The following is a 24522-nucleotide window of genomic DNA, read 5'->3' on the forward strand; positions in this document are numbered from 1 at the left end:
ATGCATCTGCCATACAATCTGCACCATCATCACTGCTAAGTGTAGACCTGAAGGTCCCTAAACCCATAGAATGTGACTCTGTTGGTCCTTTGGCTACAAAATCCCGAATTTCTCTGTATCCCCATGTTCTAGCTTTGAACTATCTAGCCAGGTTAGTCAAGTTCTTTGGGCTTGTGACTGTTCACTCCACCCTAAAAGAATAGATTCTTAATTGGCATATTTTAGGTCTCAACTATAAATATCAATCAAAAATAGATACATAATTTTTAAATAAGTGGAAATTAACTTACAAAGAAATAACTAATTTCAGAAGATGTTTTATACAAGAAGTATGTTGTGTTAAAAAATTAGAAACCAGGGGGCCGGAGAGATAGCATGGAGGTAAGACGTTTGCCTTTCAGAAGGACGGTGGTTCGAATCCCGGCATCCCATATGGTCCCCTGTGCCTGCCAGGGGCAATTTCTGAGCATAGAGCCAGGAGTAACCCCTGAGTGCTGCCAGGTGTGACCCAAAAAAAACAAAAAACAAAAAAAATTAGAAACCAGGACATACGTGTTCTAACTTTCTGTGTGCTTAGGTGTCTGAACTAATGAGGGTCTAGTTCTGGGCAGCTTTAGAGTATGGTTAATAATATGAAGAAAGATAAGTAGAGGAGAGCAGTGATTAACAAAAATTGATAGATACCAGAGAAAGAGAACACCTCAAAGAGTTGATGTGAGCTAAATTAATTGAATGCAGATGGAAGGATCAGTTGAAGACACTTTGTAAAGAGGTAATTAGAGAAAAAGGACTAGAACATGTTACTGTTGATAACTTGGTGGTTGAAATCACATCAAAAGGCAAAGCCATTGGTACCTGACAGTGTAAAGAAGCTCCTACAAAGAATAAGAACATCCTTTGCTCAGCACACCAGCCTTCTAAGATAGAATTAGACTGTGGTTTTTCTTATGGTTTTATTTTTGAAAGTAAAACGTGCCATAAATTAGAAAAGTTTTCCATAATAAAATCCTTTTTTGTAAGATGGTATAGTTTTTGATAATGATGTACACAATGTATACATTGTATCTATTTTCCCCATATGTATAATTTTAGTAAATATATCATTAATTAAAAAATTAAAAAAATTAGAAACACATTCTAAGTCAATAAAATATAATCAAAATTAAAACAGAAGAGTAATTCTACTTCCATTTATAGTTTTCAAGTTAAAACTTTTATTTAGTATGTTAAAATTTTGACTTTGGATGAGGCTAGATATTTTTTTGGGAGGGGATTAGAACAAAGTAATTTTGTTTTCACTTAATTCTAAATAACACTTCTCAACCATAGTACTATGTGCTTGGGGTGAGTATGATCATAGGCTATTTTCCTTGTGATAACTTAGGAATTTAAATTTATAAAGAAGTCACTCAAATTTTGCCATAAAATTAAATCTAAATGTATTATAAATTTACTTCTTTGAGTTCAATCTTAACCCATAATTATGAGGTACAAGATTTAATGTCAGTAGCACATCACTGCAATACTTCCCTGATTAATACTAAACATTGGAATATAATGAAATTTTTATCAAAATGGGTTAGAAGGCCTGATGCAAGATGCAATAATACCACCATTTATTTCCTTTTGTCTTTTATATTATTTTCATTGATTTGTCAACATAATATAGTTTTTATGTTTTTGGTTTTTGGGTCACAACCAGCAGCGCTCAGGAGTTACTCCTGGCTCTATGCTCAGAAATCGCTACTGGCAGGCTCGGGGGGATCATATGGGATGCAGGGATTCGAACCACTGCCCTTCTGCGTGCAAGGCAAACGTCTTACCTCCATGCTATCTCACCAGCCCCAAAACACAGTTTTTGAGGTCTTACTATGATGTACCCAGCCTTTCCAGAGATTGTCTTTAGAACATTAGTATCACAAGAGACTCTGAATTATTATCATATGACTGCAAGAGATGGGAATTTGACAGAAGAGTTGCAGACAGCAGAGTATACAACATGCATGCTCTTTTAATGTAGTAGATCAGGCCTGGCTTTCTTAGGTCTCCTGCTAGACTATGTGAGTGATGTGGAGTGTATTACTACAAAGTGACAGTCTTTCCCATAGTGGGCCGTTAGGCATGTGTTATGATGAAATTCTAAATTGTGTCAAAATGTATTCATTCTTAATATGAAAAGCACTGGTGAGCCAAAAGGAAAAAAAATTCTAGAACAGGCATTTTACACATCAGGAATCCAAAAAGCCAATAAGCATATGAAAAGGTACTCAAGTTATTTATAAAGGAAATGCAAATCAAAACCAAAATGAGGTATCACACCAGGATTGTTAAAATGAGACTCTCACACATTGATGATGTAATGATAAATTGCTAACTTGTTTCTGAAAAGTATTGGGCAGCATTTATTAAATTTGAATACATGATTACCCAGCTAAGGAGCTGCTGGACTCCTAGGTATACAACTGATAGAACCCCCAAACATGTATGAGAGTATTCTTCGTAACACTATTTGTAAGAGCAAAAATATAGAAATAAGATGAATATTCACAAAAAAGTATATAGAGTGTGATACTATACTCAAAAACAAGAAAATCATAACTCACATAACAAAATGGATATAAGAAGCATGATCTATTAATGAAAAGGACAAAGAAAAAGCAGTTTATGCTGTGGGAATTGGGAACATTAAATATGAAAAGTGGGTGTTAAGAATGGAAGCTCCTGGGTTTCCATAACATTGTTCATCAGGGTAGCATTAATTAAACTATACACATAGGAATCCTCAAATATAAGCTTATATTTATTGAGAAAAGAAGTGAAATGCTATAATGCATGTTTAAACAAAGCCAAAAAAACACACACAAACTCTTCAGTTCAGTTACAATATATAGTGCTGAGTAATTTAGTGAAACAGAGAGAGGTACCTTAGCTGAGATATATGTTTATAGTTTTTATTTGATTTCAAAAGCAAAAATAGTACTTGATATTTATTGAGGCTAAAATTACAAAAGATTATAGACAGGATTAAGGAGGAGGAAATTTGGGAAATTGGTGGTGGGAATGTTGCACTGGTGAAGGGGGGTGTTCTTTACATAACTGAAACCCAACTACAATCCTATTTGTAATCAAGATGTTTAAATAAAAATATTAATTAACAAAAAAATCTACTTAGAAGATGAACATGTGAATAGCCAAATGGGCAAAGGGCACTGAAAAAAATAAATTTTGCTTAAAAATTGCATATACCCCCTTTCAAATTGCTAATATTACATATGCAGGAGATAGCTATTTCTAATAAAAATAAGTTTCTATAAAATACATTTCTTACATTATTACCCACTAACTATATACATGTCTATACACATCTATTTCTTTTTCTCTTGTGCTCTCACTCTCTTTTCTCCCCTGAGCAGTTGTCTTTTTACATTTAGATAACAAGGAAACGGGAAATGAGTAGGTGAAAATAGAAAGGTTAACAAAATGAAGAATAATAAGTAGAACATGGTCAATTTCTAATAAAAGCATGGCAGATTGCTAGGGCACATATTACTGCCAAAGGCTTTAAGTATAACACAGTTCCAGGAGGTTTTCCAGCAACAGGTTTCTTTGCCCTGTAAGACCCACTAGCACTTTCCAAGAACCACACCCTTCATTTCTTTATCCTCACATTTAAAAATAGAGCAACATTATTATGAGAAGTTGCATGATGTCTGCTGGTAAAATCTAGTCCATTCTTTCTGGAAAAATATATGGAGATTCCTCAAAAAACTGGAAATTGAGCTCCCATATGACCCAGCTATTCCACTCCTAGGGATATAGCCTAGGAACACAAAAACACAATACAAAAATGCCCTCTGCATGCCTATGTTCATTGTAGTTCTAACAATATCCCAAATCTAGAAACAACCCAGATGCCCAACACAGAAGCTGTGGTACATATACAGAATGGAATATTATGCAACCATCAGGAAAAATGAAATCATAAAATTTTCCTGTACATGGATGGGCCTGGAAACTATTATGCTGAGTGAAATAAGTCAGAGATAGATAGATACAAAATAGTGTCACTCATTTGTGGGATTTAAAAAAAATAAGAGATAGTATGGTAATAATTTATACCCCGATACAATAAAAATGAAGTTTAAAAGGACCAGCGCATGGTACAAAGCTTAACTTAAAGATTGGCGAAGATTGGTGAGTACAATTAGAGAAATAACTACATCAAAAACTACCATGATAATGGCAGTGGTTGAGAAAAATCGAATGCCTGTCTCAAAGATAGGCAGGGAATGGGGCAAGTGTGGTGGGAAGGTTACATTGGTGAATGGGTGTGTGTACTTTTTATGAATGAAACCAAACTACAAACAGTTTATCACCACGGTGCTTAAATAAAGATATTAATAAAAAAAAGAGAGAAGTGGTGTGATGAGTAAAACAAAAACCTTTTTTCTCCTCCTTTGTGAGTCAAGGAAGGCAAGGAAAAAAAAAGGTAGGAAAACATACTTTTAATTTAGAGATAAAATACTTTTGATTACATAAAACTATGACCATGATTTATTAAATAATGGTTTATGAATTGCTTAGGCTTAGGAATGGATATAATCCAGAGAATAAGTGTACTTTCCTTACAGGTGGATGACTGGCTTTGATTCCTGGCATGACCTATGATCTGCTAAATACCACCATGAGTGAGCCCTGAACATAGAGCCAGGGTTTACTGTGACACTACTGGTATGAGCTCCACTCCACAAGATGAATGCTTCAGGCTGGATAAATTAATAAGAAATATAATGACTGATTAAGTGTTTTTTTTTCTTTTTGCTATTTCTAGAGTTGGAGCCTTGAATGCAATAGATTTTATTATTTATGATTTCTTGTCAGAAGTAAATTATAAGATACTATTAACATTTTAGTACTAAATTTATACAATATTCATTGGTTCATTTTTCAACAGATATATTGGTAAATGAAGAATTAGTATTTGTTTGTGTATAATATTGACACTTTTCTACTGCATGAGTGCTTTAATGGGGAAAGTATGAACATATAACTTAATGTAACCATATTTCAAATTAAATAAAAAAGTTGCCAGACTCTTAACCTTGAGGCTGCTATGACGGAGTAGAAAAGTGCAAATAAAGTGGATGTATGAGGGAAGTGTTAGTGAGCTATTGTTTTCTTTAGTATATTTCACTGCTCCTTTATTTCATTAGTTCTCTAGAAATTGGGATTAGACAGCTCCTCTGACTAATTAACCCAAAGAGGTTTGACTAATGGAAGGAGATTGCAAGCATGATTAGTTAAATGATAATGTACATTCCACTTAATGATCATTACCATTTATTCTAATATCAGTGCTAATAAATGGTGAAACTATTTCAGTCAAATGCTGTCACATCACAATAGCGAATACCACGGCTAAAACTAATATTCCTAATTTACTTGGGAATCAATGGGACATGCAACTTTCTTAATGCATGTCAATGCTTTCTTTAGAAGATGTATAGACTCTTTCAAAGTAGGAAAGTATTTTTTCTCCTTACTCAGACTACAGAAGAGGTAGTCCCACCATCATTTCTATACATAGCACAACTAGTCGTGACTATTAAAGCTACAACTAGCAGCAACTATTTGGTTATCCCGGGGTCATGTTAGCTACGACTATATGGGTATCATGGGGCAATTAAATGTGTAGACAACTAATAATTAGTAAGAGACAATGATAAAAAACAAAGACAAGAATCAAAATGGTGGCTGACAAAGAGTGGAAAATATACTTAGGAGAGAGACCATTATAGACAATGGTAATTGAAAATTATTACTCTTGACAAGAACTTGGTGTGGAAAAGAGGTAAAGAGATAGGCCTAATATCTGTTAAGTAACAATATTGCAAACTACAGTGTCTAAAAGAAAAAGGGGAAGGAGGAGAGAAAAATTGTCATAAAGAAAGACAAGGGGGAAGGCAACTGGGGACTTTGGTGGCAGAAAATGTGCACTGAAGGGATGGGGGTTGGACATTTTATGAATGAAACTCAATCACAAAAACTTTGTAGCTGTGTGTCTCATGGTGATTTAATAAAAATTATAAAATAAAAATAGAAAAAAACCATATCTGCCATAAAGGCAGGCATTGGGGAGGGCAGAAGGGAAACTGAGGACTCTGGTGGCAGAAAATGAGCAACGGTGAAAGGATGAGCATTGGACATTGCATGACTGAAACAGAATCATGAACAACTTTGTTAAACTCTGCATCTTCTGGTGATTCAATTAAAAGATTTACAAACTAGTGGCTGGGATAATAGCTCAAGGAGTTAGTGCTCATACTTGTTTTATAGGAGGCCTAGGTTTGATTCCCTCAGTGACATTCTTCCCTGATACCCACAGACCAATTCCCAGCTATGATGCCTCATGTTGTCTCAACACAATGGGGTGTAGAACAAAAACAAAATCTAAAATTATAATTATCTTCCATCCTCTTGATTACTAAGGATTCAATCAATACAGATTATCCATGTTTTTATGAAGTGCTAGTAGGTTACTTTTACTTTAATAGGTCTGAATGGAGGCTAAACTATTCCCCAATTATAGCACTATGTTTCATTCTTTCTGAAGTGGATTTTGCCATACTGAATTTCAAAGTCTTTGTGTAGTTGTGTGAGGAGTAAACCAGTTTATTCTCCATGGTGGCCAATTATACTTGTGGATTTACTTGTGTCTCTAAAACCACTGCCTGCCAAACCTCCAGGAAGAAGAGTGTGAACCTAGGTGGAAATATATATTTTGCAAATGTAGTCAAGAAAAAAGGGGCTTATACTAGATTAAAGAGAGCCATACCAAATGACCATGTCTTGTCAGAAGTTATGTGAAGGGTTCCCACAGCTGCTGTAAGCCAAGGAACATCAAGAAGTGTCAGAGAAAGTAAGCAGAATTTCCCTCAAAGACTTCAGATGAAACCAATCTTGCTAACTCTGAATGTCAAACTTCTAGTCTCTTGAATTGTGAGAGAATTTTTGTTTCTTTAAAGGATCTAATGGTGGTAGTCTGGAATATGAATATGCCTAGATTTGTCTTCTTTCGATGTATTTTCCAATCTTTATATGTTTCTCCAGATTAAAGATGACTTGATTTCAAAGAAATTGTTTTTCACATATTCCTGATGAATTTGTGGTGAAGGGGGAGATGAGGATATTGTCTTATTTTAAATTAAGTTTCTCATTTAATTTTTTTAAAAATTCATTTATTTATTAATTGGTTATTGGGTCATATCTAATGGCAGTCAGGGGTCACCACTAGCTCTGCAATCAGAAATCGCCCCAAGCACGCTGAGGGACCACATGGGAGCCGAGAATGGAACCTGGTCCCACCCGGGTTGGTCACATGCAAGACAAATGCTCTTTTGTGCCATCCCTTTGGCCCTTCTCATTTAATTTTTAATCTTTGTTCTTCTAAACTACTTTGGATCTCCTAGTGTACTTTTTGTACATGATGAGGATATTCACAGTAAAAAAAAATTTACGCTTCTCAAATTTATTTTTTTGTTGTTTTTTTTTTTTGGGCCACACCGGTGATGCTCAGGGGTTACTCCTGGCTATGTGTTCAGAAATTGCTCCTGGCTTGGGGGATCATATGGGACGTTGAGGGATCCAATTGTGGTCCTTCCTAGGCTAGCACATGTGAGGCAGATGCCTTACTGCTTGTACCACCACTCTAGCCCCTACATTTCTCAAATTTCTAAAATTATTCATCATATTTTCACTTTGTGCAAGGATTTATAATGGCTTTTCATTGACAAATAACAGAAGTTAGCTTAAGAAGGGCAATAAACAAAAATATAGATTTTATTGAGTCTCTAATCAATATTATATTTTTCACTTCCTTTTGTTTTCTCCTACAAATAGTCTATGAAGCACGCAGAGTCATTTCTTCTCATACAGTTAAGGTTAAGTGAAATTTAAAGATTTAATAACTAGGGCTGGAGAAATAGCATGGAGGTAGGGCATTTGTCTTGCATGCAGAAAGATGGTGGTTTGAATCCTGGCATTCCATATGGTGCCCCGAGCCTGCCAGGAGTGATTTCTGAGCATAGAGCCAGGAGTATAACCACTGAGCGCTGCCAGGTGTGACCCAAGAACAAAACAAAAAAAATTAATTAGCTAACTCCACCTTTTTATTACTCAAATAAACATAACAACACCTGTCCTATTTCTAAAGCTCAAGCCCAACACCATACTTGTTTTTCAAGTTCAGAATGCTTGGCCAATCACCCCAAATCTTCTTTAAACATAATTAAAAAATTTGGCCAGTTGTACGCTTCCATAAATAGAAAATAAGAAAAAGTGGTAATGCTATTTTTTTAATAGTAGTTAAAAAAAAAAAAACCCAAACTATTTGCCAGATATATTGCAAACCATTTACTTTGAATCTGGAAAGCAACTTGGAAAATGAATACTATATATTTGTGTGTACTCTAAATTTTATCTGTTAAGAGGGAAAATAAAATAAAATAGAAACTCAATGATATCTTAGAAATACATTTAGAAGTGCTTTTTTTTTAATGGAGAATATCTCATCCATGTAACATAGTAGGTGCATTCCTGGAAGTAAGCCAATTGCATTATGTTCACCATGATCTCACAGCTAGAATAACTTACTCACGTGTAATATGATAAATACCCAAATAACACAGAAATACCTATAGTATAAGTTACACATATGGATACTATTTTTTTAAATGATTAATATTATATTTGTATGCTCTAGTATGGGCAGAGTCTACCCTCTTACCCTCTTACAAAAATATCAACTCTGTTTATTTCTTAAACTTATTTTTACCCAGTGACAACACGAGCATCATGGCAACATTTAGAGATTAATTTCTGAGACTTTATCAACTATTTTTTGCTACTGGACCTGAAAACAACTTGGCTAATTTATTCCTCCCACCCCAGACTTTACAGATCATTACATTAGACACCAAATAGCTCCCCAATCAGTTCATATTTCATTTTGCTGGACAGATAATTCTCAATCCTACACCTGCCTGTCCCCACTTGGTCCTGCTTCCCTTCCCACCCAGAGACAGTATATTTAGTCTGTTCATACTAATTCTCAGATAAGACATGGAGACACATCAGGCCTCTAAACACTCCCTTATTAAATATTTCCACCCACTTCTGATTTTCAATGTTCTTTTTAGTGTCCAGGGTTTCCAAATGGGTGCTCTTCCCTCCTATCCACTAGAAACTTCATATAAAAGACCACCCTACCTGAAAGGCTCTTCAAAGTTCATTTCCTGCAGAACACTGAGATTATAAAGTCAAGTCACCGTGGGATGCAACAAAACAAAATCCATTCATTAGTTACCCATTTTAGTTCTATTTTCCTCATTCAAATAGAAAGAACAGCATCCACTTCACCAACCTGTGCAGTATGGCTTCAATTTCCACCACATTTTACCAAATTATTCTTCTTGACTTGGATGCTGTTTGTGCTGAAGTGGTTCTTTGCCTTTTCTGTACCTCTTCTTGAAAAAAAATCTACTCCCCTCCAGCCCTTTTTGGCTCTTTCTATTGGCTTCTTGAAGATCGAATATTCCTATATTTCTCTTTTCCTTTTCCAGGATACATTGAAATTTTTTACTTATCTATTCTAAAAAATATTTTTGACTCTACAACAGTAGATTTTGTACTCACCATGTACTTTCCATATCTGTGATTATTTCAATAAAAGTTTATTCTATGATACCAGGACCAGTCATATGAACATGTAGTGTAAATAAAAAAATGACCAGACTGGAACACCAAACAGAATAGATACCCAAACTATAACAAGCTGTAAGGTGGAGACCAGTTACACTAGGATTCTGGGGGATAAAAGAGGGATATGTGGGAGACAAGCTGGGAACAGGAGTAGAGGGAGGACAACATTGATGATAGGAAAACCTTCATTCACTGTCACTATGTACTGTAAATAATTCTGTGTAATGAACTTCAGTCACAATAAAAAAGAGCTTAAAAAAGTTTATTCTAAATAAACCATAAAGATTATACAATAAAATTACTTTAAAACTAGTTTTCTTTTAAATATATATAAGTAAAAATACATGTAAAAATTAAAAAGTGCAATGTGACAGTAATCATGTAACAAAATCAATAATTACCCTCTATTTTTGGGGAAGTGTTCATAAAATTTATATTATTTCACCAAGAAATAAATCTACTCAAACAAAACAAAAAATAAAAGTACAAAGTTTTAAAGACTAAACTCCTTAGAAGCCCAATTTCTGAATTCACACTACAAAAAAAAAAAATGAAATTTAGAGGATCACAAATTTTAATGGATTATAATTACAGTTCAATCTAGAACACAAACAGAACAGAGACATGCCATAAAGGACTGAAGAGAGAGAGTACAGAGGATACGTTGGTTGCCTTGCTTATGGCTGCGTTTGATTCCTGGCATCTCATGATTCCCCCTGCATCAACAGGAGGAATTTCTGAATACAGAGCCTGGAGTACCCTTGCACATCACCACATATGGCCCCCAAACTAAGCAAAACATTTTTATCTTTTCTTTTTTCTAATTTGAGTCTCTAGAATATGTTTGTTGAATGCCTACTCAATGAAAAGCATGATGTCTTGTATTAAACTGGAGTCCTCACAACTTGAGTTTTTAATATGTTCTTGTTTTTTAAATCTGTCCTATAATGGCTAAGTCAATTTATTAAATCATCCCTGACTATAAAAAAAAAAGTCTTTCCTATCCACCCACTGGGCACCCTTACCAAGGAAGAAGTCTCTCTGAGTCAAGCCCTTTTGCTTGAGTAGATAGAGTAAATAACTAGTGAAAGTCAAATTATCTAAATTGTTTTATAATCATGGTCTAGAAAAAAAAATCTCCTTTAAAATATTTAAGTCTTTTGACAGTTACAGGTAGCATCTGATTCTGTTTGAAAACCCAAGTGTAAGGGTGTCAAAAATAATCAGTATTTTAATAGCTCTCCTTTTAAGGTTATTTGGCAGGCACAAGTTCATTAGGAGAACGGAAATATTCAAGAGAATAAGTCAATGACATTCAGCAACAGCATTTTACTATATTCTTTTTCATAATCTTTCTACATTACAATCGGGTGTAACTTAAGAAAATGGATATAGCAGCTGTCAACATTTACTATTTTGATGGATAAGGTTTTTAGACCTGGACTAGGCTAGTGTCCTTCCACACTGCTTTCAAAGAAGCTTTAAGGCAACTAGTACTCAGTACACAGTCTTGAAAACTTTAGATATTTTATGATTTTGCCTCAAGCCAAATTCTTGCTGTTTGGGAAAAGTTAGGTCAAGGAATCGGAGACCAAGACTGGATGAATCAGGGAGGTGGATGGCTATGTATGAAGTTCTGACACATCAACAAATCTCTCATGTGTCTCCCTTAGACTTAATTTTGTGGAGAAATATGCTAATTCAAAGATCTCTAACTAGCTTAACATTTAATTCTAACTTCAAATCTTGGAGTGGCAGAGCAGCTGTGCCTGGAGGCAATACAATCTTATTTCTATAAAAATATCTCAGTACTCCACATATAAGTGGAAGAGTAAAAATAGATAATCAAATCCAAATTAAGGCTATTAAGAATTGATTTCATATAAAGATAATATAGCAAGATTTTGTTTGGTTATGGATGTTCACTAAAATGTGTAATATTTGTTTGCCTAAATTTTTGATTATGTTTTATCTTATTTTGTCACAGTTAAATAGTTTTATCATTAGGAGTTTTAATTGCATATAGTTTATAGAATTCTTTCTGATTACTCTATATCCATTTAACTGAAAAAAGAATCCCACTGTACTACTTAATGAAAAGAGAACAATCTAAAGAAAATGCTAGCAAAATACAGGCAGATGCACAAAAGGTGTGGTTTGTGAAACCTCTGCCATGAGCATTTTAGAGCTTACACAATAAGCAAAGACTTATTTTTAAGTCTTTGCAAAGAGTAGGCATTTATGTACTCAAACATCACCATTAGGTAGATGAAACATCATAGAAAATAAAATAGATGTAAAAAAATTGAGGAAACTAAACCTTTAATAGACCACTTTCAACTTTCATAATGCAGGATCCACTCTTACATAATCCCTCACTCTCCATTTTTGATCTTTTGGCCTCTCCTGAACTTCATTCTGCATGTGTGTTCATCCCTCAACTTCAGTTTCTGACCCGTCTTTCTCTAGACTTAAAAGTCATCTTTTATATATCTCTTCTGTTTATATGGTATCTGCAATTCTTTGTGAGGTTCTAAAGAGAATTCTTGATCTGGCTTCTTTGCTCAATCACTAGTAAAGTCTTTGACTCATTCCATATTCCTCATAGTCAAGACATGTTGGACTCGAGGGGCTTTTGATGTTCTCAATTCTTTTATTTTCTTACATATATCACATCAGCTCTATTCACTTTATTTGGTTCTATAAAACTGCAATATTCTTTCATTTTCTGCTAAAAATTTAATATTTCAAATTCTTGGTCAGACTATTAATGTGCCTTTGTTTCTATTTGGGCAATTAATTTCAACAGGCCACTAGTGCCAAAATATAGCATGAACTTTATAAAAATGAATATATAAATATTGTATTTTTTCTTTTTCTTTATTTTATATCGTTTCACAACAGACAACATTTTTAAATTTACTGTAGAATAGAAAACCTTTAAGTTGGAATGTACTGCACCGAGTAAAGAAATGAGATAATGCCCTGCAGTCATTAGCAGATGCTTTCTTTTGTTTTATTTGCTGCTATTAAAATTTGCCTGATTAAGCAAGGGAAAGAAATCTAATTAATAAGCAATCATCCACTTCTAAGGACTGAAGAATCCAATCAAGACTGAATTGCACCCTACTCATCTGATCCAACAACCTTTTGAAGCACAAATCAGTGATGATCAAATATCTCCTTTTGATGACAGATAACATCCTAGGGAGGAGATGAGAGGCAGTTAACTGTGTTTACAATTGGAGTTTTTGCAATTGTCATATTAAATTCCACTTATGTGGGTAAGAACCAAAGTTCTGATTTTTCTTAATATACATTAATTGTTCCATTCAAGCCTCAACATAAACATGTCTGTTTGCTCAGCACATTTTAATTAATGATCCATATGTTGGATACCAACCCAGCCTAATACTGAAATGACAGCTGCAAATAAGACAGGTGTTTTCTTTTAATGCCTTGTCTCGAACCCCATTGAAGCTCATAGGTAATAAGACAGGCATGAACACTTTAAAACGAATTTAACAGATTATAAAACAACAAGGCGTTATTAGGGCATTCCTTTTGATAGGGTGCAGACTGTGGTATGAAATGGATCTTCTGAAAAAGCATCAACAAGAAAGGCTGCAGCAATAGCATAGTGACCCTTCATGCAGCTGACCTGAGATGGACCTGGGTTCTATTCCTGTCATCCCTTATGGTCCCCAAGGAGGGAGTGATTTCTGAATGCAGTGCCAAGAGTAACCTCTAAGCACTGCTGGGTGTTGCCCACCCCCACCCCTCAAAAAACCAAATTGTTCCTTCTCATCCAAGTATTCTTGCCCTCATATCATTGGCCTCATTTCTACTCATCTCACATAAACTCAGTTTATAATCAGGTACTTTTAGACACTAAATTTGGATTATCACCAAAATATCCTGCTTTTTTTCCAGTGCCTAAGATTTCCAATCTTCATGTTACTTCAGTATTAGCATTAACCACATGAAAAGGGATTACTATTAGAAGCAAGGAGAAGTTGTTAGAGGAGATGACTGAATCTTAGGAGTCTACCAAATCCTTAATAATTGTGCTGACTAAACGAAAATAACTAATGCCTTATATACCTCTCTAAGTCTTAAGTGCCAGAGTAAAAGAGAAAACATACGGTCAGGAAATGGAAACACATACCCTGCTCATGGATTGGCAGGATAAATATCATCAAAATGGCAATACTCCCCAAGGCATTATACAGATTTAATGCGATCCATCTTAAGATACCCAAGACATTCTTCAAAGAAGTGGATTTGGCACTTTTGAAATTCGTTTGGAACAATAAACACCCAAGAATAGCTAAAGCAATCATTGGGAAAAGGAATATGGGAGGAATTACTTTCCCCAACTTTAATCTTTACTAAAAAGCAATAGTTATCAAAACAGCATGGTATTGGAATAAAGACAGGCCCTCAGATCAGTGGAATAGGCTTGAATACTCAGAAAATGTTCCCCAGACATATAATCACCTAATGTTTGATAAAGGAGCAAGAAATCCTAAATGGAGCAAAGAAAGCCTCTTCAACAAGTGGTGTTGGCACAACTGGCTAGCCACTTGCAAAAAATTGAACTTAGACCCCCAGCTAACATCATGTACGAAGGTAAAATCCAAATGGATTAAAGACCTCGATATCAGACCCCAAACCATAAGATATATAGAAGAACACATAGGCAAAACACTCCAGGACATTTGAGACTACAGGCATCTTCAAGGGGGAAACTACACTTTCCAAGAAAGTGAAAGCAGAGATTAACAGATGGGAATATATTAATCTGAGAAGCTTCTGCACCTCAAAGGAAATAGTGCCCAGGTACAAGAGCCACCCACTGAGTGGGAGAAACTATTCACCCAATACCCATCAGATAAGGGGCTAATCTCCAAAATATATCAAGCATTGACAGAACTTTACAAGAAAAAAATATCTAATCCCATCAAAAACTGGGGAGAAGAAATGGACAGACACTTTGACAAAGAAGAAATACAAATGGCCAAAAGACACATGAAAAAATGCTCCACATCACTAATCATCAGGGAGATGCAAATCAAAACAGATATGAGGTACCACCTCACACCCCAGAGATTGGCACACATCACAAAGAATGAGAATAAACAGTGTTGGCGGGGATGTGGAGAGAAAAGAACTGTTATCCACTGCTGATGGGAATGCTGTCTAGTTCAACCTTTATGGAAAGTGATATGGAGATTTCTCCAAAAACTGGAAACGAGCTCCCATATGATCCAACTATACCACTCCTAGGAATATACCCTAGGAACACAAAAATACAATACAAAAACCCCTTCCTTACACCTATATTCATTGCAGCACTATTTACCATAGCAAGACTCTGGAAACAACCAAGATGCTCTTCAACAGAGGAATGGCTAAAGAATATGTGGTATATATACACAATGGAATATTATGCAGCTGTCAGGAGAGATGAAGTCATGAAATTTTCCTATACATGGATGTACACGAAATCTTTTATGCTGAGTGAAATAAGGCAGAGAGAGAGAGAAAGATGCAGAATGCTCTCACTCATCTATGGGTTTTAAGAAAAATGAAAGACATTCTTGCAATAATAATTTTCAGACACAAAAGAGAAAAGAGCTGGAAGTTCCAGCTCACCTCAGGAAGCTCACCACAAAGAGTGATGAGTTTAGTTAGAGAAATAACTACATTCTGAACTGTCCTAATAATGAGAATATATGAGGGAAATGGAAAGCCTGTATAGAGTACAGGTGGGGGTCGGGTGGGGAGGAGGGAGATTTGAGACATTGGTGATGGGAACACTGCACTGCTGATGGGTGGTGTTCTTTATATGACTGAAACCCAAACACAATCATGTATGTAATCAAGGTGTTTAAATAAAAAATATAAAAAAATAATAAAAAAGAGAAAACATACAAGTTTTAAAGTTTCCCAGAGATTAAATTTGTCGCATGAATTATTTTCTTAACTTGGTTAGAAATTTAAGAGAAAACAAAGTAGTAATATCAATAAAAATTAAATCTTTGAAACAATTTAACTTGTCACATACGAATTCGATTTTTGGTCTATATCTCCTTTGGTAAGCTGTATAACCTACTATCTTAACTATCTCCTTACAACTTAACCAGTACTACATATATCAGATTGAGATAGAAATATAGGGGCTGGAGAAATAGTACAGTGGTAAGGGCATTTGCCTTCCACATGGCTGGGTTCAGTTCTCAAGTACCCTATTTTGTGCCCTGAACACTACTTGGAGACATTTTGTTGTGAATTTTGTTGCTGACTTATTTATGATTTTTCTTCCCTTTACGTATGTACTGTAACTTTTTTATTTGGGGGGTGGTGGCATTGGGCCACACCTGGCGAGCTACGGGTTACTCTTGGCTCTAAGCTCAGAAGTGTTTCCTGGCTGTGCTCAGAGGTCCATATGTGATGCCAGGGATGGAACCCGAGTAGGCTGCATGCAAGGCAAAGCCCTACCCACTCTGCTATTGCTCTGGCCGAGCATCTACTATAATTTTATCTTAAACAATAGGATCTACTTAACATTGAAAAGATTGTTGTATGGTTGTCATTTTCTTTTTCACCTCATACTTTACCTCTCCTGTAAATGTGACATTTCTCTACTGAATCACAAATCAATGCTTCTAGTACTTACCTCATCCATGTTAAAAAAAAAAATCTTTGAATAAAGCCCGTCAATTACTTTTTTATTTAAAAAACCACGTATTTTTGGGGTCACACCCGGCAGCACTCAGGGGTTACTACTCCTGGCTCTATGCTCAGAAATTGCTCCTGGCAGGCTCAGGGGACCATATGGGATGCCCAGATTTGAACCACCGTCCTTCTGCATCTAAGGCAAATGCCTTACTACTGTGCTATATCTCCGGCGACATAAACCAGTTTTATAATTGGTTCTATATTTTTAAATCAGTTTCCATTTCTAAACCATTTCCATGGCAAATTCAAGTGTCACATTAAATAAATGACACTCACAATGGGTGAGGGAAAGGGTTTACCAAAGTAAACCAACCAACATAATCTGACATCATGAAGAAAGTAAGGATCCATGGGGTTAGGTGGACAAAAAGTGGGCTGAAATGTTGAAGAACGGATTCTCAGGAGAAATCAGAAATTTACTAATCTACTGTCTAGTGAATCCAGTACATTGTTCCATCATAATAGTACATATAACTCATCTCTAATAATGATTTTGCCAAAATGCTAATATTTTAAACTGTATTAATATGCCTGGAAGATTAAAACATGTAACAGATTCATTATTTGAAATTGCATTCTCATGTCATATTAAGTCAACCACTTCAAATAGTATTATGAGAACACACTAAGTTTGAACGGATTGACTGGGCAACACCAATCAGAAGTGCATGAGGAAACTGTAAATAATTATAACAAAATAAACTTACCTGGGGTCTAAAAGGATGGCCCTAGACATTATCTCCAGGCAATAATGTAGGGATGGAAAATATGAGTATACAATCGCAGAGCAAATATGTACATCTATACTTTTTCCGATTTTAGTTACATTGAAACTTGAGAACTTCACAGCAGCCTACTAAAATCACAGATCAACAGGATAAAAGTAGATAAGAAGAATGTGCAATTTATGAATATGATTTATTACCATGGTTACAAACTTTGAGAACAGGCCTCTGAGACATTGGACTGAGACTTTGCCGTATATCTGTTAAAAAAATAAGGAAAACTTAATATAGAGGTCTGTTCATTTCAAGAAGTATTAAGAGTATTAAACTATCCCTACTCCCCCAGGTTAAATATTTCTAGAAGCAAAGTAATGCTTCAGTTACTGAAATACTTGAAGGAATAATGTTATGACTTTTACTTTCTATTTAATTATGCTACCACAAAATCCACTGGGACAAGGTACATATGGTTCTTTAGATGAGACTTGTCACACTAATCAGGATTTTCTAGGTTGAGTGCATTGATTTGTTAATGTGTTACTGACACTGGCCAACTGGTATGCTTCTCTTGCTGACATTTGTCGTAGCAAGGAACAGATTAAGCAAACTTAGGATACTTCTGAAGAGATGTTGCCTACAGCACTACATTCTTGACACATGACTTTAAAAGACAATTTTTTAAAAAGGAAGGATTGTGATAGTTCCTTAGAAAGTAACATGAAACAAAGATAATGTTCACCTTTCGGCTTTGGTGTCCTTTTCCTTCGGTCGCGGAAGGCAGCTCCTGACTGCAAGGCCTCCAGCAGACTATCCATCACTCCTGTCTCATCACCCTCTGTGAAAAGAGATGCAGGGAATTCCATCAGCCCTCGGGGTTACCATAGCAATGTCAAAGCATGCATTGAAACTGGTGATAGTGATGGGAAGGGAGAGATCAGATGCCAGAATGATGTCAGCAAATTCAAAGTAAGGTAGGACATAAACTCTTACATCAAAATACCCTGTAACGAAATCTTCCTTTTTAGTACCTCAGTCCTGTCTGTCAAACAGGGCCAAATTCCATGATTTCACTTCAGAGCTCTGCTTTTATAGTTTGGTAGTCTGGTAGCACACTAACTTTAAATGGAATGTGGTTCTAGTTCTATCTCGGCTCATATTATCATGAATCACATTTCCCTTATTGAAGTGAGATATTTTTGAAGCACAAGTTTCTTTCTATTCTAAAATCAACCAGGTGTGGAAGAGAGGTTTTGTTGTTGTTAAAGAGCATCTGCTTTCTGAACTTATTGTCCAAAATTATATTTCTAGGCAAACTTTTGTGAACATACTCCCAAAAATGATTTTTCATTTCATTGGATAACAATCCTCACTGTACATAATACAGAACAATCAATAAACTTTCACGGATCTGTTCTCCATAAAAACAATAATAACAACAAAAAGATGCTTTCCTAAGAGTAAATACTACCTCCCATTAGGAATGTCTAGAATTAACATTTTAATCATCTTTAATAAAGTATATGGTAGCTGAACTAATTCTCTTTATACATAATAGATTATATTGCAGTATTCATAGCCACTTATTGAATGCTAAGTAATATTCAAAGAAAGTGGGTGAAAAAAAGACTCAAACTGGCCCAATCCAAATTCCAGACAATGCCAAAATTTTTTGTCCCTCAGAAATAAGTTATTTGTATGTTTTCTCTATGAAATTGGATAGCTAGTATACAGTCATGTTTAAAGAAATAAAAAACAATATTCCTTTGTATTTTTTTTTCTGAAATGCAATTCTTTTACAGGGAACAGATGACAAATGAATGCACTAGAGTACAAATAACATACTCATTTACAGTTTATAAACAGATATACATATATAAATATACAATGGCCTCTTTTCCATCTGGTTCTATTGCATATTTTTAGAAAAGCACCAAACTTGCAGGTGTAATAAAACATGAGTAAAAATAACTATTTGGAAGATTGTTATTTGACACTGAAATTTAATTTTGAGTATTTTTGGTGGCTAATTTAATTAAAATATATTAAATATAATTCAACTTATTCAATAATTAACTATTTACCTATTTTAGAAAATTCACACCCAAATTGAACTCTATTTTCATGAAAAAAAAAAAGGAAAATCCTGTCAAATCTTTGGGACAGTAAATATATTATATCAATTCAAAAAATTAAAATCTTTAAATAGAATAGCAGGAGAGTAATGGCATACATATTCAGAGAAAAAAGTAGAAAGAAAATATGAACTTTTTATAGTAAGTTAGTTGTTGGTAGTGGTTTTGATGTAGTTATTCTGAAATGATAATAAGATTAAGCAGATGTTTATGTTGTTGGTAACAGGAGTGTTCACAGTGGGAAAAAATACAAATACAGAATGGAAGCATAAGAAAAATGATAAAGTGTGGGGCTGAATTTACAGGCATCATAAGCTCAGACTTTAAACAGAAGTTATGTGGAAAAGGTTTAAAATGATGGGTGAAAGGACAACCTGTGGACTCAGAGCAAAGACTAAACAGGACTTTGATGAAGGAATATTAGTATTTTGATGGTGGTTACATGTGGCAACATACTTTTAAAGTGGGGAAGGTGGGTGATGGGGACATTGGTGGTGGGTATTTTGCACTAGTGAAGGGGTATGTGCTTTTTATGACTGAAACCCAACTATAAATGTGTTTGTAATCATGGTGTTTAAATAAAGATCTTATTTTAAAAAACAGATGAGGAATTGAATCTGAAAAACATCTACAGTTGGGTAAATAATTGTTAACTCAATAAAATAAGCCAATAAAGGTTTAAAGAAATTTTTCTAAAATGTATCATGCATCCATACTGATAATAATAATTAAAAAAAAAAAAGCAGTGTGGGGTTTAACTCAGCTTAGGGGTTAAAGGTATGCATAGGCACCAGAACCTCCACACAGAATAGAACTCTGAGCTCTGATGGGTATGGCCATGGTTGTGGCCCAGAGCACATCCTAGTTCTGACAGCCCTTGGTACTCAGGGTTCAAGCAGCATCAACTGTATTTTTAGGCTTTAGCATGGAACCATAAAGTTTGTTTAACAGAATAATACCAAGACTGGCACTGCTTGAAAGCGAAGTTTCATTAAAATGTTAAAAAAAAAAAATAAGGCAAAAGCCTTCTTTATAGGAGAACTGGCAATCAAAGGAGAGAAAAATCTTTACTTCATGTAGTACAAACAGATAAACAGAAAACATCAATGATTACAGAATCCATGTGTAAGATTGTGGGAGAAGAGGAAAAGAAAAATCTGGCATATTCCACTTCATTTTCAGTGGTCCTCAAACTTTATAAACAGTGGGTCAGTTCACTGTGCCCTAGACTGTTGGAGGACTGGACTATAGTACAAACAAAAATTTGAACAAGTTCCTATGCACATTGCACATATCTTATTTTGAAGTGAAGAAACAAAACAAGAACAAATACAATATGTGGTCCATGGGACGTAGTTTGTGGACTACTGATAAGTAATCAAATTTGACATCATCATTAATGGTATACACTAGCATCAATTGTTTCCCATAGTGACACACTAACCCCATGTAGTATCTAGGCAACCTATGAAATAAATATTCTAGATTTTTTTTAAAAAAATCATTACAAATACCATTGAAATCAAGAAAATGTTTTATATTAAAGGAACTTAAAAATACAGGACAACTAAATATGAATTTCTGAGTCACACTTAAATCATAAAACATACAAAACCCCCTATAATTAGGTTTTTGGAATAACTGTGGATAGTGAAATTGAGTCATTATCTTGTTATTGGTAACTTGCTTGAACATGATGGTTGTTGTTATAGTTAAGATGGATATTCCCCTATTTCTTAGGAGGGAAATAATGACAAGTTTAAGCTAATAAAATAGCTTGTGAGTTCCAAATTCTCAACCTTTTTGGACATATATCTGTTTTTTAAAAAAAGACCCTTCTATTTTCTTCACCAATTTAACTTATTTAAGACAGTAAACTCCAAATTCTTCCTTGACCATGTGGAGTTCAACTGGATGCTCCTCTATGTGTTCTACTGGCATTGTGGTAGACATAACAATAAATCCTCACTATATTAATCAAATGGCAGACTATACAAATAGACTATTAGCCCAATGGGGTGAGTAAAGGTAACTTTCATTTATCTTCAACTAGCAAAATGCAGTAATGATAACTAGATCCCAAGAATCAACAAGTAACTACTGCTATCAACAAATAGAAAATTGGGACAGGCAATAAAGATTGAGCTTCCTAGTGAATTACCACCTGGTGAATAAGCTGAGGCTAGCCATAGCATATACAAACTCAAAATATATTAACAAAAACGAAAGTGAAGTATAATCAAGTATTTAAGTGATTTGTATTCAGAGTATTCTCATACAAACCAGAGATACAAAAATTAGCCATATTTTATTACAGACTAAAATTCTATTTCTCTAACACGTCATTTTATACTCAAAATATTTATAGTTTCTTTCCTGCTGTGAAAACTCTTTTAAATAGACTAACAGTAGTAGTCAAAGTTTTGGTACATATGAATAACATCACCTGTTTAATTTATAAATGGTATTTTAAGAAATTTTGTACCTAGAAAATTTTAAGTGAGTGTTTTGGATTCTATACCACACGTATATTTACATTTCTAAAGTGGAATCGATAGACAGGCAGAGTATGGAACTGCTAAGAAGTTAGACACACACATATTACATATATATATAGATCATTGTCTTGACCTATTAGTAGAGAAATTAAAAGTCTAAAGAAGTATAATATAAAGAACAATAGGAGTTAAATGTTGAAGATAATGAGTTACTGTTTTTGAACATGAAAGTAAAAATGTGTAAGCTGACACCTCAGATAATTTGGAAGTAAACTGAAAATTTTAGCCTCAGTTTCTGCCAAAGATGTGGGCAATGTTTGGAGAAGGGCAAGAAAGATGGAGGAATGTGTCTGAGAGAGAACACAAGCATTTCCAGAGTGAAAATAGCAAGCAAAGAAGCACTGAGACAAGTAAAGAGTATTCAAAAGGAGTACACATGGTCTTCAAGAACAAGCTTATGTATAACATTATATAATATATAACAACCATGCATTATTGAGATGTGTAAGATTTGCACAATACCAATGTTATAAACAATAAAGGTTTTTTGACCAACAATTGTGATAGCTATAATGCCATAGAATAGAGCACAGGGAATAAGAGGTAGATGAAGAGAATGCAAAATAGAGAGGGTATACAGGATCTAAATCCCTAATCATTTATCAGAAACTTAGTAGTGTTAAAATGGAATAAAATGGCAAATAAAAGTTTATACTGTCCAGAAATAGACCAGAACTCCCCCGCCCCCAAATAATCCCTAAGTGTTAAAAGTGATGGTGTCTGGAAATTTTGAGAAAGCAGAATGAGAAATTGATGAGCCTCTTTAGGTAAATGAAATTTAAATAAATAAAATTCTGCACAATTAGGAATGTGCAATACTGCCTTAATAAATACTAATTATCTAAAAACCTTTCTGAGAAGAAAAGAAAACTGAAAAGGTGACAGTGAAGGAGAATGAGACTAACTATATTCTAATTGGGTTTTTATGGTAAGAGAAGTAGATAAGAAATGGTATTTGGGGGTCATAGCGATAGCACAGTGGTAGGGCGTTTGCCTTGCACGCAACTGACCCAGGTCAGACTTTGGTTCGATCCAGGCACCCGATATGGTCTCCTGAGTCAGGGGTGATTTCTGAGTGCATAGCCAGGGGTAGGTAACCCTTGCACATCACTGGGTGTAGCCCAACACCCCCCCCAAAAAATTCTATATGACAACATAACAAGTTCTACTAAGGAACTCTCCAGCCCAGGTAGCAAATCTGACATGGGGCAAAGAGACAGCAGTGACAGGAAGCTTCCAGAATACGTAGGATTTGAAGAAGGGATTGATATATGCCAGAGCTTCCTGAAGATTCTGCCAGAGCTCAAGGAAGAGCTGAATATGGCTGTATGAAGAAAGCTATATAAGGTTTAGGTAAGGAAATGAAGTACTAAGAAAACTCAAATTTTCTTAAGAATGACAAAAAAATGCCAGGTGGGAGCAGAGAGAGACCAATGTAAAAGCAATGGGTACTAACTTACCAAGCAATAAATAGGCTATGCCATAAAGTTATATTTTACTTTCAGGGAGCCACTGACTTGTTTTAAGCCTGGAAGTAATATAGCAAAATTTAATTATATGCACCTTAGAAAAGTCACTGAGTATAGACAGAATGGAGGAAAAGGCATCTAAGGAGAGACTATATTAGTGATTTAAAATGTAACAAAAAGAGATTGCTGGGCCCCAGTGAGACATAGAATTGTTAAAATAAGTAAACAAAGTACAGAAACAAAACTGGTTTTGGATAAACATTGACATCAGAAAGCTTAAGCTAATTCTCAAGAAGCAGCTTGGCCAAATGGATACATAATGAGATCATTTACCAAGGATCTCATCATCACTGCTGCTGGCAGAATGGGATGAGCCAAAAGAAAAGTTCAGTTCTGAGTAAATGAACTTAAAATCCTCCTAGTTACCCAACTGCAAGAGGCTTACACTGTCTAGAAAAAATGATGACTTCACATGTTCAAAACTTGGGGGAGAGGAATCAGTCAAAGTTATGAAGCAGATAGGCAGGTAGGGAACTGCTCGCCCACTCTCCCAAATCCTCCCTGATAATGAATTCTTGAGACATAGGAATAATTCTTGGGATACAATAAAACCGAGAGAAGGATTTTGGAGGAGTTACTTTGTTATTGCTAAGACTGTTTCTGGAACCACTGCAAACCCAAAGAGGGCCAGACCCCCTACTCATGCAGGACCACAGGCCAGAAAAGGAATACCAGAAAGAACATGTACTGATTTTAAAAAAATAGGGGAACATGGAACAGCTGAAATGGGGTAAAATGAGAAAGGGGGTAAAATGATACAAGGCAGATTAAGACACACAGGAAATTTTAGAAAAGATGACCACTTTTAGACAGTGACCCTTTCAACTGGTTTACTCTACATATGCTGCTATAGTACTGTCTTTACTCCTGCTGTTTTCTGACACTTGTTATTTAAATTTCCCCACAATTTTTATGTCAGCAGTAGTATATGATCAACTGATAATCACCTAAACTTTGCAGTAGGGATAGGGAAAGAGTCCGGTTTTTAGGGTGACTGCCAGGGGTAGGAAAAAAAGTTTACTTTCTTAAAGAAATATATCCTAAAGAATAGAATAAAAAGTACAGGCTGGTACAT

General features: G+C 35.0%; 1 protein-coding gene across 1 annotated transcript in view; it reads right to left on the reverse strand.

Annotated features, from left to right (window-relative positions):
* DIAPH3 (diaphanous related formin 3) overlaps positions 1-24522 on the reverse strand; it is a 552109-nt gene that overhangs the window by 112806 nt on the left and 414781 nt on the right. Inside the window, 2 exon segments of the mRNA XM_049778724.1 lie at positions 17429-17488; positions 17968-18063. Coding sequence (XP_049634681.1) covers positions 17429-17488; positions 17968-18063 — 156 coding nt within the window.

This window comes from Suncus etruscus, chromosome 8 (assembly GCF_024139225.1).
Source record: "Suncus etruscus isolate mSunEtr1 chromosome 8, mSunEtr1.pri.cur, whole genome shotgun sequence".
NCBI lineage: Eukaryota > Metazoa > Chordata > Mammalia > Eulipotyphla > Soricidae > Suncus > Suncus etruscus.